The sequence below is a fragment of the Oryzias latipes genome, chromosome 15 (assembly GCF_002234675.1).
Source record: "Oryzias latipes chromosome 15, ASM223467v1".
In the NCBI taxonomy this organism is placed as follows: domain Eukaryota; kingdom Metazoa; phylum Chordata; class Actinopteri; order Beloniformes; family Adrianichthyidae; genus Oryzias; species Oryzias latipes.
In genome coordinates, this window is record NC_019873.2 from 82616 (window position 1) to 97295 (window position 14680).

The 14680-nt window shown below is 41.5% G+C and overlaps 1 protein-coding gene across 3 annotated transcripts in view; it reads right to left on the reverse strand.

Moving 5' to 3' along the window:
* Positions 1–10242: 10242 nt before the first annotated feature.
* Positions 10243–14680, reverse strand: part of zswim8 (zinc finger SWIM-type containing 8) — a 55460-nt gene continuing 51022 nt past the window's right edge. For 2 of the 3 annotated variants that reach the window (XM_020699745.2, XM_011492568.3), the window contains 5 exons: positions 13312–13489; positions 13068–13238; positions 12872–12997; positions 12615–12793; positions 10243–11549 (listed from right to left, as the gene is read on the reverse strand). In XM_020699745.2, the coding sequence (XP_020555404.1) occupies positions 11346–11549; positions 12615–12793; positions 12872–12997; positions 13068–13238; positions 13312–13489 (858 nt within the window). In that variant the 3' untranslated portion in view covers positions 10243–11345. The remainder of the gene's footprint in view (positions 11550–12614; positions 12794–12871; positions 12998–13067; positions 13239–13311; positions 13490–14680) is intronic. The other variant, XM_011492569.3, reaches the window with a different exon arrangement.

Here is a 14680-nt window from a genome sequence, read left to right on the forward strand (position 1 = left end):
TAAAGTCTGCTCCAATAACAACTCTCTCTCCTCTGGGGAAACTCTCTATGACCTCATCCAACTCACTCCAGAATCTCTCCTTCACTTCTAACTCACAGCCAACCTGTGGCGCATACCCACTGACTACATTCACCATCACCCCTTCAATTTCTAACTTTAAGCTCATCATCCTGTCTGAGACTCTTTTCACCTCTAGAACACTGTTTACAAACTCCCCCTTCAGAATCACACCTACCCCATTTCTCTTCCTATCAACACCATGATAGAACAGTTTGTATCCTCCTCCAATACTACGTGCCTTGCTGCCCTTCCACCTTGTCTCCTGCACACACAGTACATCTACCTTCCTTCTCTCCATCATGTCTGCCAGCTCTCTGCCTTTCCCTGTCATTGTGCCAACGTTAAGAGTCCCTATTCTCAAACCTATGTTCCTGCCTTTTCCCTTCTCTCTCTGGCCACGTGCCCTTCTGCCTCCCCTCTTTCTTCGACCAACAGTAGTCAAATTTCCACCGACACCCTGTAGGTTAACAGCATCGGTGGCGGTCGTTGTTAACCCGGGCCTCGACCGATCCGGTATGTCTAAAGTGTTGTGGATGATTCGCATGGTTATTTTGGCAATTTTTACGCCGGATGCCCTTCCTGACGCAACCCTCTCTATTTATCCGGGCTTGGGACCGGCACAGAGGCAACTGGCTTGCAACCCCTGTGGCTAGATTTGTTTGGGCTGTATGTGTACTTGGAATAAACGGGCTAAATGCTCAAAAGGGAACATTGTCTCTCCTCCTGTTTATTCTGCTTGAGACTGTCTGGGGTCGTGCGGTGTATGGGGCACGGACAGCTCTCCAACTGAGCCATCTAAATTAGCAGTTGGTTTTAGCTACCCCACGAAAGTGATGGTCCGGCTGGATTGTTACAATATTAAAATTGTTTTCATTACCTTAAAGAAGTTGTAGACATCCACGTCATAGCTGCCTCAGTATTCCTGCCTTTTTTGTTATGCATGCATAACAACGGCCCTTATGGAAAACAGACATACAGCAATAGTTCATTTTAAAACCACCTAATTAAAAAGAAACTAATAATTCTATTGATGTCTAATACTGGAATAATTTTAAGGGGAATAAAGCATGTTTTTGCTGGTCTGCTACAATTTACTCTGCTCTGATTCACTCATACCAGAATTCTGCCAGTCTGCATAGTGCAGACGCATGCATTTTGAAAATATGGCACAGCAATATTGTTGCTCTGTTCAATAATTCCCTCTGTCTGTAAACCCTGAAAAATATTGACAACCTTATAGGTTATTTATATTCATATTTGATTAATCCCAGTGACATTTCACGGGCAATTATTCCCAGGTTTACATGACCAATCCTGACACTGTGGTAAAAAAAAATCGACTTCGTTTAATCCATAAAAGTCATGAAAAGAGCTGGAAACCCTGCTAGCATTGAGCTAGCTAGCATGCTAACACGGGAGAACAATGGTGATAGTTTGTCATGCAACATCTAACTTTCTAACATCTTTTTTCACTAGCAGCTACTGGTGGAGCTCCTCATCTGACCGGAGGGACGATAAAACGTTAACTTAATCGTTAATCTTTGAATACTTAGCGGATGTGATGACAGAACGCACGCAGAAATATCAACACCAAATGTTTCGAAATGTCTGGGAGGATTCTGTCTGAAGCAGCAGCTGCGAAGAAACTGGTGTTAGACGGCGCACATCAGGAAATGCAGTCCCGTCCACAGATAAGGTATGGAGGCACATTTGTTTGATCTAATAAATGTAGCGTTAAACATGATTTCTAGGTGGGTGTTTACAGACAGATCCAAGATCCTTCAGTCATACGTTAATGACAGGTTACCTCATCAGTCGGATGGGGGGGTCACGTGGGCAGGATTCTCAGACAGGTTTACCAGCCGCATAAATCAGCAAAGCTGTCAGGTAAACTGCAGCAGTTTGTGTCTCAGGCTCTCATCTTCCTCTGGATGTGATGCTGAGCAGCAATGTGGACAAACCTTCCCTGACATGACTCTTTTTGATATAGTTGTTAAGCACAAACAGACTTTTCCCAGATGCATTTTTTCCTCTAATAAATGTGACTGACAGGTACGCTGAGTAAATGCTGAATGTAAACGTAACATTTGATTAACTGCATGAAGAAGCCCATTAAGGAAAATCCACAACTATTTCTTTGTTTCTGTTATTGAATAACGTATTCATGTTAAGTTTTCAATAAATATACTGCATTTGCTATGAAACAAATTTGTTTATTTTCATATCCATTATTACAATCCTCACGTCAGCGTTCAGTTTTTTCATTGACAAAGAAACTTTTCTAAACAACAGCTTTCAAAATCAAACATCATCTTTGTTAATAAAGCTCTGAAACCTAAAATGGTAAACATGGAAAAACTCCTAAATGAAGCAAGCCTAATATGAACATTTTAAACTGGAGTTTTGCTTAAAGGAACATTAAGTTGTTTGGAGTTGTACAAGTGTTTGATGCGATTCCTCAGATGTGATTTCCAGATCATCAGCCCGACGCTAAAGCCAGGAATTGTGCTTCGTTTTTCACTCCCCACTGCATCATTTACAACTAATCAGGCTTATGCAGCAGGTTAAAGACTTTTTTTTAAAGGACCTGCAATTTAAAAAAAAAAAATAGATATTACGGTTAAATAATATTTATTGATTACATTGCACATAAATCATGGTGACTTGCCTGTACACTGCACAATGATATGAATGACTTTAGTCTTTTTGTATTCCCATGATGTAGAGCTGCCATCTGTTCTTCTGCAGCGCAAACCTTTCTGGAACTTCGCTTTGAGAAACTTCACCTGCAGAAATATCACATGTTAATTCAATTAAGTATTTTATAAACTTTTAAAGTTCATTTTTAAGTGTCAGTATATGTATATGCATGGTTCAAAAATATACAATGCACTTTGGATATACACTTTGGATAATATACAATGCACAGAGGATCATCCTCAGCCATCTCCGCACTCAGGTGAGCTCAGCACTGGACCCGCTGCAGTTTGCATATCGACCAGGCATCGGGGTGGATGACGCCATCATCTACCTGCAGCATCGGGCCCTGTGTCACCTGGAGGCCCCTGGGAGCACTGTGAGTGTCATGTTTTTTGATTTCTCCAGTGCTTTCAACACAATTCAGCCATCACTGCTGAGGAGGAAGCTGGAGGTTGCAGGTGTGGACCAACATCTGGTTGCTTGGACCATCAGCTACCTCACAGACAGGCCACAGTTTGTGAGGCTGCGTGACTGTGTGTCTGATGTGGTGGTCTGCAGTGCCATTGTGGGCTGTGTATCAGGGGGGGATGAGCAGGAGTACAGGGGGGTCATCTCCGACTTTGTTAGCTGGTGTGAAGTTAACCACCTGCTGCTTAACACCAGCAAGACAAAGGAGCTGATACTGGACTTCAAGAGGTCCTCACCATCACAGTCACCGGTGAACATCCAGGGTTCAGACATTGAGGTCGTGGACACATTTAAATATCTGGGTGTTCACCTGAACAACAGACTGGACTGGTCCAACAACACGGATGCTTTGTACAGGAGGGGCCAGAGTCGCCTTCAACTGCTGAGGAGACTGAGGTCCTTTGGCGTGTGCAGACAGCTGCTGAGGACCTTTTACGACACTGTGGTGGCCTCAGTGGTCCTTTATGGAGTTGTGTGCTGGGGGGGGGGGGGGACAGTGCAGGCAGAGACTTGAAGAGGCTTAACAAACTGGTTAGGAAGGCCGGCTCTGTCCTGGGCTGCACACTTGAGTCCATGGAGGAGGTGGCGGACAGGAGGATGTTAGCTAAGCTGACATCCATCATGGATAACCCCTCCCACCCCCTGCACAAAACTGTAGAGGCGCTGACCAGCTCCTTCAGCACAAGACTGTTGCACCCTCAGTGTAAGAAGGAGCTGCTGCAGGTCATTCCTCCCCACAGCCATCAGACTGTACAACACCGTGTCAAAGTGACACTCCACGGTCCCAGGGGTGTTTTTTCTGTTTAGTCATTGATTCATTTACTTTTGTTGTAGTTGTTGTTTTTCAATTTTAAATTGTTTTTTGTTCCTGAACAGTTGTTTGTTTTTGTTTTTGGTGTGAACTTCATTAGTTATTTCTGTATTTTGAAAAAATTAGTAATGTTTTTTTACAGTTTACATGTTTTGCAGACCACATGTTTTTTACAATTTTGCAGCTGTATTTATTTAATATTTAATATTTATTTCTTTATTTAATAAGAATCTAATTTTTGACAATAATTTTTCATAATAATTTTAGTAATATTTTTAATTATCTAATATAAATGTCATTTGTGATGTCCTTTATTGATGTTATATTATATAGATTATTTCTGAATGTCGTGTTGCTGCCACAGAAATGAAATTTCCCCATTGTGGGATTAATAAAGTCATCTATCTATCTATTTAATATTATTTCCCATAATAACTTGTTTACTGATTTCAATCTTAAAGTCGATTTTTAGCAACACTGATGCCATATAATTACTGTAATTACTGTATAAATCCCAGAATCAGGCTGGCTCGGAGCTTTTTCTCTCATGTTGTCACCGAAAACGGGAATGGCTATCATGTGAAGACGGTTCGTCTCCATCGGGTTCCTTTTGCGCATGTGCAAGATAAAAAGAAAATCTTTTCAAAGCAGCACTTTAATTAACATCCTAAAATTAACATCCTTAGAGACATGTGACTGACAAAAGAAAAGATCACAGAATTGATTCTTACCTGAAGATGATTGACAGCGTGAACCTCGCAGCCGTAGACATTAGCGCACAGCGTTCAAAGTAAAAGTGCTCACAAACTACTTCCGGATGATCGTGTGTCAGGCGAAATGTTAAAAAAAGAATCTAAAAGTTCATTAACAGTTTGCTGCATTTTTTATTTGATATATAAATGGGAAATACGTGGATTATTATAGTACATTGTTGTTTGGACGCTAAAATCCGGCATCGCTTTATTTAAAATACTTTTCAGTTCAAATGATTGACAAACATCATCATCCAATCAGCGTTGTCCCATAGTACCTGCCTCTTCCGGTTTGGAAATGTTTATCATTTTTGAAGATTTCGTTTTGTTTTCTGGAAATTAATTCTGTGTTCTGAAATGTTTTTCATTTTTTAATATTTCATTTTTTTCTGAAATGTTTTCATTTTTTAATATTTCATTTTTTTTTCTGGAAATTTATTTTGTTTTCTGAAATGTTTTTTTTTTTTTTTCATTTTTGTTTTTTAAGTTTCGGTTTCTGAAATTTTGTTTTGTTTTCTAAAATGTAATGCTGCTTTTTAACTTTTTTTTTTTTAATTGTTCTTGTGATCTTAAAAATGTTTTTGTATATAGTGTTTTGTTGAATGCTTTGCACTTCATTGCCACCGTAATAAATAATAATAAATCACCTAAACAGGAAGACTCGAAAACATGTTTTACTCATAATTATTTATCGCCCCCCCCGGCCCATATTCAGAATTTTTAACTGAGTTTTCCGACTTCCTATCGACTATTGTCTTAGATTCTGATCAAACTATAATATTAGGGGATTTTAATATTCATGTTGATGACCCCAGTGACTGCCTAGGAAAGGCTTTTGCAGCTTTATTAGATGATGTTGGTTTCACCCAAAGTGTGAATGAACCCACTCACTGTCATAAGCACACCCTGGATCTTGTTCTAACCCATGGGATAGAGATCAGCCAGCTGAGTGTCCTTCCTCTTAACCCCATCATTTCTGATCACTTTCTGATTACCTTCCAGCTTACACTGGAACATCCTTCTGCCCCAGTGAATAAGAAACAGCTTAGAAGAACCTTAACTGACCGTTCTGTGTCTGAGTTTAAACACACAGTTCAGCCAGTACTTAGTAATATTCTGAGCAAATACTCTGAGTCCAGCTCCCATTGCATCAGTCCTAGTATAAATGACCACTTTGTTAATAATGCCTCACAAGCCCTCTGGAGTACACTTGATGTTGTTGCCCCCCTGAAACCTTAGCTTGTTAGACAAAACCGAGTAGCCCCGTGGTTTAACGCTGAAACTCGTTCTCTTAAACAAGAAACCCGTAAGTTGAAAAGAGAATGGCGCCGCTCCGGTTCAGAGCAGTCTCTGAATATCTGGAAACATAGCCTATTAAATTATAAAAAAGCCCTGCGTAGAGCTAGAAGCCAGTACTATTCAACCTTAATATCAGAGAATGGAAACAATCCAAGATTTCTTTTTAGCACTATTGCTAAATTAACTCGCAGTCAGAGCCCAGTAGAACCACATGTTCCTGTTTCTCTCAGCTCTGATGATTTTCTTACATTTTTCAATAGTAAAATCTCAAATATTAAACATAAGTTGAATCAAGTTATTCCTACTATCAGCCCAGAACAGGCTGAAGCGGTAGAAATGGAGGCATCCATAGAAACCTCTGTAACATTAAACTGCTTAACTATTGTGGATCAAGTGGAAATAGCATCAATTATTACGTCCTCCAAATCCTCAACGTGTCTGTTAGACCCAATTCCCACTAGACTTTTTAAAGAAACTTTTCCCCTAATTAATGATTCCATATTAACAATAATAAATACCTCTCTGGAAACGGGTTACGTGCCACAGTCTTTTAAATATGCAGTTGTTAAACCTCTTCTGAAAAAGCCCAGTCTAGATCCTAGCATCTTGGCCTCAGAAAAGGGTCTACTTTCTATTCTGGTCCTGTTAGACCTCAGTGCAGCCTTTGACACTATCGACCACAGTATTTTACTCCATAGATTAGAGCAGGACATAGGGATCAGAGGATCTGCTCTCTAGTGGTTTAAATCCTATTTATCCAATAGGTATCAGTTCGTTAATGTAAATGGACAGTCCTCTCAGTGCACTCCAGTTAACTATGGAGTCCCACAGGGCTCAGTCTTAGGACCCATCCTGTTTACGCTTTATATGCTACCCCTAGGAAACATAATCAGGAAACACAGCATTAATTTTCATTGTTGTGCCGATGATACGCAGTTGTATTTATCCATGAAGCCTGACAAGAATGACCAGATAGAGAAACTGAACGCCTGCATCAGAGACATCAAGACCTGGATGACAATTAATTACCTCTTCCTGAACCCAGAAAAAACTGATGTCATTATACTTGGTCCTAAAAACCTCAGAGATGCTCTGTCTGATCAGAGTCTCCCTGGATGGCATAAGTATAGCCTCCAATTCCACAGTTAGAAACCTTGGGGTTTTATTTGACCAGGATTTATCATTTAAGGCTCACATATCTCAGGCGTGTAGAACTGCCTTTTTTCACCTGCGGAAAATTGCTAAGATCAGAAATATACTTTCTAAGAGTGATGCTGAAAAACTCATCCATGCATTTGTTACGTCGAGGCTGGATTACTGTAACTCTTTGTTAGCAGCGTGTCCTAATAGTTCCTTAAGAAGTCTCCAGCTTGTTCAGAACGCAGCAGCTAGATTGTTAGCAGGAACCAGCAGAAGAGATCACATCACTCCTGTGTTAGTTTCACTCCATTGGCTCCCAGTTGATTCTAGAATTAAGTTCAAGATCCTCCTGTTAACCTATAAGGCCTTACATGGAATGGCCCCGTCCTATATTAAGGACCTCATAGTCCCTTACCATCCAATAAGAACACTTCACTCCCAAAATGCAGGACTGCTTGTGGTTCCTAGAATTAGTAAAAGTACGGTTGGAGGTAGAGCGTTTAGCCACCAAGCCCCTGTCTTATGGAATAAACTCCCAGCTCATGTAAGAGAGGCCGACTCAGTTTCTACATTCAAAGTTAGACTGAAAACATTCCTCTTTGGACAGGCTTATTGTCAGACTAGTTAGTATTCAGAGATTATTTAACTTAATGTTAATGTGTTTAAATTAAACTTAATAGTAACTTTGTGTTTTAAAAGGCTGCTAGAAGTTGAAGCTGGGGTAACTATGGTGCTCTGGGGTTCTGTCCTCTTTTCTTTTCTACTTCTACCCTTCCTCTCTTCTCTATTCTTGATCATTATTCATCATTTAGTTCTCCATGCCTCTGTCTGGTACAGTGCGATTCATGTATTGTCCCTCTTTTCCTCTCCCCTCCTGGGGAGTGGGAGTGCTTCCAGACTCCAGTTGGCTCATCCGTGCTCCTGTTCCTGACCGTCTACCTCGCCTTTGCTCCTGCTCCTACACCTGGCTGTGGATCCTGCCTCTGGCTCATCTCTGGCTCGTCTCTGCTCTGTGCCTGACCGAGTACCTCGCCTTTGCTCCTGCTCCTACACCTGGCTGTGGTTCCTGTCTCCAGCTCGACTCGCGCCTTTGACTGTCCCCACAACCACGGCTGGATGAAGCTCGTCTGCTGGACTTTATATATGTAGTTGTAGATTTAGATAAGTTAATTCTTCTCTAAGAGATCTGGTAATCGCCTGTCCGTCCTGGGGGAGGATCCCTCCTTCATGTGGGCACCCCTGAGGTTTCTTCGTTTTTTCCGCAATCCGTTTTTTTAGGAGTTTTTCCTTACAGTGAAGGGGGGTCTAAGGGCAGGGATGCCAGTATAGCTTAGTCAGTTTGTTAGTTCATTTTAGTATTTTCCTATTCAACTCTTTGTATTCGTGATCCTTTTGAGTTCATGTTTACTTCGAAGCCCATCGAGACGACTGTTGTTGTGATTTTGGGCTATACAAATAAAATTGAATTGAATTTCTCCAGCTGTTTCTTCATCTGGCAGGCTGTTACAGTCAAACAGGGAGGGAGGGGGGTGATTGTTGGACTGGGGGGAGGGGTGAGAGACTGTGGGCCCAGTAGGTGTGGTGTAGTAATGGGGGGGAGAAAGGTGGAGGCAGGCATCTGAAAAAATTGAACTATTTTGCACAGAGAGTATTGGTCTCACTGACTCATTCTGTGCTGAGTGCTCACAACTGTATTTAACTTTACTACACTTTGACTTGTAGCCAGGAAGGTTAGCATTTTTACATGTCTTCGAGAAAGACTTGCTCTCTTATGCGATCAGATGTTCCCTGCAGCAGAGAAAATCGGCTCCAATGGGGTAGAATTTGCAGGGATGCACAGAAAAGATTTAGGATAGCATGAGGAATTGGCCCTAATTTTTACTCCAGCAAGAATCACCAGTTTTGGAGTGCAGTGACAACTTATTTTTTCCCCATTGCCAACAAAATAAAAAAAAAAGAGGATGACTACAAGTCCTGTGGCTGTCATTCCATTACAGATCATCAAGATTTTCATTGTCTGTCCCGACAATAAATGGTCAGTAACTTAATATTTGCGCATGGGTGGACTGATCGGGTAGCGACCTTTGACTGAATATAGAGAACTGGACTGAGCAATCCCTCCCCTCTGGCATTCCGAACAAGAAGTACCTACTTGTCAGAATAACCACTCTTGCTCCGGTACCAGTTTTTAAACAATATTCTTGCTAATCCTCTTTTTCATATTTTTTTCGTTATTGCAAGTTTTCAGGTAATAAACTGACCAGATAATTCAGTTAAAGCACGTGGTGTCCGCTGGCCCCCACCTTAAACGTTTGACAAATTCCCCTTAGTCCGCTCTCAGAGGAAGGGGTGTGGACTCAAAACGACTCGGTCCAATCACTGTGGCTAGAGCACAAGGAAGGCCTTTTATACAATTGCCACAAATATTTTAAAGTTCAATTGTTCTCAATAAAAATAAATTCTATGGGTGACGTCACACTCACTCTGTCCAAGCACCCAGCGTAATTTTGACATAAAAAAAGGTCTTAAAAGAAAATAAAATGATGCATCTACTAGATGCGGGGGCGGCCGTGGTGCAGCGGAAGGGCGGTCGACCCATGATCGTAAGATTGCAGGTTCGACACGCCCATGTGTCGAAGTGTCCTTGGGCAAGACACTGAACACCACCTTGCCTGTGGTGGGAGGTTGGCGCCAGTGTTCGGCAGCGGAGCCGCCATCAGTGTGTGAATGTGTGTGTGAATGTGTGTGTGCATGGGACTGTGACTGTAAAGCGCTTTGGGCCTTCGTAAGAAGGTAGAAAGCGCTATATAAGTATACGCCATTTACCATTTACTATTAAACTAGTCTTGGACAATAGTCTTACTAATTGTGTCAGCCCTTCTCATAACAGAGATTGTCCAGGTGAGAGAAAAAATTGAATGCAGCAGTGGAAGCACCAAAATCAATAGATTAGATTGCAAGCACTTACCATCATGATCAGCAATGATCAGAAATAATGAGACCAGCAAGCCGTTTTAGTGTTTTCACAGCTCTTTATTAAGTAAACTCTAAACTTTAGTATTGCTTCACCCTTCTTCCCAGCCTAAGCCTCTTCTACATCAAATACACACAGGCTGCTTCAGTCCAGCTACTCTCTGAAAGATTACAAAAATAGGACAGTATGGTTTTCTTTTTTCTTTACAAAGTCACCTTTACCTGTAAGTTCCACAAACAAATAGACCGGTTGAGAACGACAGCAGCTGCCTGGACAGAGTGAGCTTGTCAAGATTTTGAAAAGTCAAAGTACCCCATTTGAAGAGCACAGCTGTGTCTGCCATGGCTCCGCCTCAGTGCTGAGAATCATTTGACAGAGCAAGGGGAACTTTGAAGTAATTCTTGGGGAACATCCATAGCAGGTTGGAGAATGCTTGGAGAAAAGCTGAAGTAATGCTTGAGATGTTGCATGGCTCTTCTTTGGTTTGGTGCAATAACAGATTGGTTCAGGGGTGCAGAACTCTGTTCCAGGGAACATTTACCAGTAAATCCAGAACTCACAATATCAAATCTGTACAGAAACACCTTAGTATCTGAAGACAGATCTTAAACTTGCAGATTATCAAATGTAATCTGGCTATGGTGGAGTGGCTACTTCTTGGGTCAAAGCACAATAACAGGAGCCCAGACTGATGAGATAACTTTCCATAAAAATTTAAAAACTAAAAAAATGTGGAGATTCTCGGCTCTGAGGCACATAGACCTGCTTTGTTCTTGGCGCTACCAAGGAGGACAAGCCTGCAGGAAGATGGTGCTTCGGAGAAGGAACGTTTCCAACCCTTTTTGCACTTATAATTCTATAGAAAAACATCAATACTGAAATATCCCCCCACATAAACAGTCCCATATTGCAGTTGTTCAGGCCTAAAATAACCCCCACCCCCACCATCACCATCACTCTGGACTGGAATGTTGCAGCATGTACTGCATACTAGACTGATGTGAGGGCTATGAAAAGAGTGGACAGGTTGACAACAATGACAGGAGGTGCTCACAATAAAATCTTGGCAGTCCAGGAACCAGGGCCGGCCTCTCCCCCCTGACTGGACAAGAGTGGTCACATGACTGCACTGGCGTACTGCTCAGGGCGAGAATGTGGTCATCTCCAGGGAGATGCGCTGCCACAGTTCCTTGGTCTGCTTCCCTCTCTTCAGGTTCTGCAACACATCGTTGAACTGCATCACACCCACAGGAGTCAGGCAGAAGGCCCCCCGAGCGCTACGAATAATGTTGACAAAGTCGTCATAGTCGGCGGGGGTCAGGTGGATGAGGCGGTGGTGGATGTACTGCAGAGAAAGAGTTGGAGTCAGAACTGACACAGGAACATGCAGCCACGACCCTTCCAAAGTTTGGGTCTTGGGGTTAAAACGACAAATGAATTGAAACATGGAGTCATTGGTTGTGGTGTCGCTGATTAAAAAAAAGAAGATTCCAGATTTTAAGATGATTTGCAGAAACCTTTGTGATCTTTCTGCTTCTTGTGAGCAAAACATCATTTAAACTCGAGAATGTAAGGTAATTAAGGTTTTTGACAATGACTATTTGAAGGTAAAAACAAGTTTAACTTTCTGCAGACCAGCAGTGATTATAGGATTTACTTCATTGGTGATAACTTGGTGGTCAATCAAATGACTTGTGACCCTGCTTCTTGAGAAGTGGCTCGAGAAACCACACATTAATGATTTGAATGTTTGTGTACTGCTGCCACTTTCTGTGCTAGCTTTTACCAGAGCGGCACAAAAGCAGATTGGGCTGTTCAAAACAGCCTAATCATTAAACATTTCCTGTATTTCTTCATTGTTAAAAGGGACTTTTTTATATAGATCATAACTTCAACATTAATAGATATGTTTCAATACTACTATCTCCTGTTTCTGATGTCTTTGATCATTTAAAGTTGATTTGGCTCTCAGCTCAGACTTTCAAATCACTAAAACCCATAAATTGCTGTCTAGATGTGATTCCTGCTAAAATTCTACGGTAGGATTTGAGTGTTGGCCTTTCATTGACTCTTCTTAAATTTCTGTAGTTGTTCCATTTGCTTTAAAGATGATGTAGTTAAGCCTCTTAAACTCCACTTGATTCCAGAGTTTAATCTCATTTTAGACACGTTCCTACTTGTCTTTTTATCAGTTATTAGAACAGCTGTTTTTAAGATGTTAGTGTTCTGACAGACAAACAGACTTCTATTTTTGAGAAGTTTCAGTCTAGTTTTAGATCTTGGCACAGCACAGAGTTTGCCTTGTCCACAATTACATGGCTGCATCAGTTAGTGCCTAACAGGCTGTTGAGCTGTGCACATCTCTCAGCAGTTTATGATCTTGCCCCCCAACAGGATTTTGAGCTTGTACCTGCAGGTAGGCCTGCTGGCAGCGCTGGACAAGCTGGTGAAAGGCAGGGGTGCGAAGGTGTGCATGGATGTGGGCGGGGTTAAGTCTTTGCAGAGCCTCCATGATGATCTCTTGCAGGACAAATGGACTCAAGACCCCTTTTGCAGCTCCCACACAAAACTGGTACACAAAGTTTACTCCTAAAAGAAGGAGGAGCAGGAAGATTAAGGAGGGCATAATACATACATTTGTCTATGTATGTATTAATCTCGACTCACGCTCACCCAGCCTGGCTGCAAGTCCAAGCAGCCACTTCACATCCTCTGTGTAGGGGGGGCTCCTTGAGAAGTTATTGGGATGGTCGTTGTGGGCCCTTCTGCCCAGCATCTCCAGTGCCAGCATGCCTACACAAAATCAGGTCAGTGCATTGACTTGACTACAAATACGTCATGACAGCAAGGTGGGACACCTCACCAACTCTGTATGCAGAGTGTAGGTAGTGAAAGCCCTGCTGGCTGATTGGCTGGCTGTGCTGCTCGTCTTCTGCAGGGAAGGACGTACTAACAAATGAAGGCTGGGGGGCTACAGCAGGCAGAGAAGCAGCCTGGATGGCTTGGATGGAGGGGCCAGAGTGAACACTACCCACTGCAAGACAACAGAGTCAAAGTCTGTGACTGAACAATCCGTAACATACAGCTAATGTTGGAGGTGTTCTGACCTGCAACGGTAGTGGTCAGGGGGAGGCCCGTTTCTGTGTGGTAGGGGTGGACAGCAATCTGAGTCATAGATGGAACAGGAACACCAGGAAAGGTGACAGCTGTAGCTGCCAAAGGCTGTTGGGGACTGGTAGCCACCGAAAACGGGTACTGGGTTCCAATGAAGGCTGGGTGCATTCCCTGGGAACACACATGTGCAGCTATAGGTTAAGAGAGGAAAGTGCAGTAATGATGTAGGGGTACAAAGACATACCAACAAAAAACACACAGTTCCACAAGAAATACAAAAAACTTCAAAAAGAAAAAAATGAGCAAACATCTAAAGGACAAAAACACACAACTATTCAAAATAAACTATCTCAGAAGGACAAAAAGCATACACTTACACAGAATAATAAGAAAAAAAACTGAGAAAACAAAAATGTATTAACTAAATTGTTCAGCACTGGGTCTTTAATTTTATGAAAACACTGGTACTACAGTTGTATAGTGTATATGCATGACTATCATTGTAATTAGGAAATAGTGTTATTTTTGATGATCCCTTCATTTTGTTTTGTTGCCTTTATCCACAAATTCTTGAAGTCCTATTTATGAAAATATTGTCTGACTTTAAACCAGTTTGAATTTGGAGAATGCTGCTCACAGAAGCTCTAAAGCAACGCTTTTTCCTCAGTTTTCTGTTTGCCGCATTAAGTCCTGCTGGTTTATTCTCCAGTGCCTCTTTCTGAAGGCCGGCTGGCTGGCTTCTGTCTATAATATATACATATCACCACAACAAACAAAGGGAAGTGAAGTGGGGGTGTCAGAAGACCAAGAAAACGGAATATTTTGGGCAAAATTTACTCGCAATGTGGCAGGTAGCCCTTGGAGTTTGACCTCCCGAACAAGAAAAAAAACCACAGAAATTAAGACTATACCAAATACCAAAATACCGAAAAGTGCAACCTACAAAAACTACAAAACACTATTATTCTTTATATCAGAGACACTAAAGCAGTTACCAGCTGGGGGGATATGTTGCAAACTGGGTAAATATATAATACATATTGAGAAATATATTTTAAAATATATACTATATATATATATATTGATTCATATATATTTAAAATCTGATTGTTTGCAAACCAACTTTATTTGATAACTGCTGTATCTTTGTTGAAATAGTTAGGAAGGAACTCCAAATTAGATTTTTCAACCTAAATTTCTTATTATAGAGATGGATGGACCACGTATGGCTACTTAATTTTTACAACTTAAATGTCATTGATTGTGATAAATGATTATTTAAGTCATAGCTAAAGCTATGTATTTATGCCATATATAACATCATATAAGTCAGGGTATAATATGTTTTATGTTGAGGTGGGG